At 32.2% G+C, this 2,874-nt stretch overlaps 1 protein-coding gene across 1 annotated transcript in view; it reads left to right on the plus strand.

Annotated features, from left to right (window-relative positions):
• Window positions 1–2,874, plus strand: part of LOC106867469 (uncharacterized protein DDB_G0271670) — a 1,130,547-nt gene that overhangs the window by 999,453 nt on the left and 128,220 nt on the right. Inside the window, exon 5 of the mRNA XM_052976825.1 lies at window positions 1,393–1,455. Within this exon, the coding sequence (XP_052832785.1) occupies window positions 1,393–1,455 (63 nt within the window). The remainder of the gene's footprint in view (window positions 1–1,392; window positions 1,456–2,874) is intronic.

Genomic DNA, 2,874 nt, shown 5'->3' on the forward strand with positions numbered 1-2,874 from the left:
TATATATATATATATATATATATATATATATATATATATGGATATATACATACATATATGTATATATATTTATAAATGGACATATGCATATATACAACATATATATTTATATAAATATGGATATATGCATATATACAACACACACACACACACACACACACACACACACACACACACACACACACACACACACACACACACATATATATATATATATATATGTATATATATATGTATATATAAATTTAGTGATGCAAACAGGTAAAATAAAACTCCGAATATGAGTATATGTATATTAACAAATTATTAATGGAATATATTCATATATGCATATACATACATACATATATATATATATATATATATATATATATATATATACACAGATATATATGTTTATGCAGATATATATATATACATTTTAATATACATATACACACATATATTTATAAGTATATGCACATATATGCATATGAATATATATATATTTGTGCGTGTGTATGAAATAAATTTTTCATATCCACCATTTCTTTAGGTATCAGCCATTAATTTAAAAAAGTTTTTTGTTTAGTTTTTTTTTTCTTTTGATGTGTCTGTATGTCCTTCTGGTGAGCTTCATGTATGCTTAACACTGAATTCCATTACAGATTAATAGTAACAACGTGTCTTTTATTCTATGTCACATGACCATCATTATGCATGCAAATTCCCCTCATTGGCTGGTACCATTTTTATTTTACATAATGTCGCTTAGAAGGTCACTTTGCAACCTCATGGTGATGGGTTCATTCTCACTGTAGAGCTTCTTGGGCATGGGTCTTCCACTACAGCCCCAGGTCAGCCAAAGCTCCTTATATATATGGATAGATACATAAATAGATAGATAGATAGTTAGTTATAACTATCTATTTAATTTGTTTTAGGAGTTGAACTTGAAGTACAGCATGTAAATGTTGGGTTAAAAAAAACAACCTTTGAATGGTAAAAGTTGCCTGGCTGGGTATGTCCCCTGTTATTGCTTGACACACATGTTGGTCCATCTAAGTCTCCATGGCATAGTAGTTTCAGCCAAAAGCCAACAGACAAGACGAAATAAATAAATGCTGGGGTTGATTTGTTTGACAAAACCCTTGAAGGCAGTGCCCCAGCATGGCCGGCAGTCCAGCGACTGAAATGAGTAAAATGGGAAAGATAAAAGATACCACAAACACAAGCTACTTTGCTAGAGATCAATGCCTTGTTCATCCTTTCGTGGTGAAGTAGATTTTATCATTTATCGCTTGTTTTAACGCTAAAGAAATGCAAGAGATAAATAAACAAAGAGAATAATAATATGTGGTTTGATCTGACGCCATCTCTTATCTTTTTTTTCTTTTTGTGTTTTCTCTTCAGGAACGAAAGTAGTTCAACAGAACGTAGAGACAGAAGAAAGAAAAACAAGAAATTCAAAGACCGGTATGTATAGTTGTTTGTTTATTTGTACATAAGCATGGCTCTGTGCTTAAGAAGTTTTTCATTATAAAACACATGGTTTTTCAGTTCAGTTCTACTGCGTTGTTCCTTGGGCAAGTGTTTTCTGCTACAGCCCTAGGTTGATCGAAGCCTTGCAAGAGGATTTCATAGAGAGAAACTGAAAGAAGCCCAGTTGTATAGTATATATGAGATTGTGCTGAAAATTTTTTTGGCTTTAAGGGTTTCATGGAAAGTCTGAGTTCTTTTACAGGGCTTAGAAAAACTGAAGGACCTCTGCAATAAGTGTGTGAATCTGAGAGGGGAATATGTTGGATAAAATCATAATTAACTGACCCTCCTCTGTTTTCTTTTAGACAAAACCAAGCACTTTTCAGCACCTCCTTGTGTGTGTGTGTGTGCATGGTTTAGTGGTTAGGGTGTTGCATTCATGATTAAGACATTAGGGTTTCAATTTCCAGACCAGGCAAAATATTGTATTTTTGAGTAAAGCACTTTGTTTCATATTGCTCTGCAATCATTTTGCCATTTTTCCAACCCCACCCCGATTGCTCTGTAATCCTTTCTGTGCATATCTTTATAGGTGCAAGCATAGCTGTGTAGTTAAGAAGCTAGCTTTCTAATCACGTTGGTTTTGGGTTCAATCTCACCATGTGGCTCTATTGCAAATGTTTTCCTTTATAGCCCAGAGCCAATCAATGCTGTGTGAGAGAATTTGGTAGAAGAAACTATGTTGAAGCCCATCATATATGTGTATTTGTGCTTGTGGTTTTCTACCATCAACCCCTGCTGCTTGACAACCGATGTGAATTTGTGCACTTCCCTGTAATTTATCAATGCAACCAAAAAGAGAGTGATCGTAAAAGTACCTGACTTAGGAAAAATTATAACTACTGGGCTCAAAATATCTGACTAATACCCTTCAGGATACTACCCCTGTGTGGTTGCAATCCAATGAGTGAAGCGAGTAAAAGGTAAAGAAGAAAATGAGACGATGTAATGTATATGAAATGTGTAAGGCAAAAACAATAACAGGATTCAAAGTTTCATTCCTTGCTTTTCATTGGGCAATAAGTGTTTCTCTTCTTAAGGAAAATAAATTGTTTTACTTGATGGAGAGAAGGAAAATAACATCATGAGAACGATACAAGACTAATGTGTGTGTGTGTGTGTGTGTGTGTGTGTGTGTATATATATGTATGTGTATATATATATATATATGTATGTATATATATATATGTATATATGTGTATAAATGTGTATATATATATATGTATGTATATATATATATATTTATATGTATGTGTATATATGTATGTATATATATATATATATATATATATATACATACACACACACACACACACATATATATATATATATATATATATATATATATATATA

This window comes from Octopus bimaculoides, chromosome 25 (assembly GCF_001194135.2).
Source record: "Octopus bimaculoides isolate UCB-OBI-ISO-001 chromosome 25, ASM119413v2, whole genome shotgun sequence".
NCBI classification, from domain to species: domain Eukaryota; kingdom Metazoa; phylum Mollusca; class Cephalopoda; order Octopoda; family Octopodidae; genus Octopus; species Octopus bimaculoides.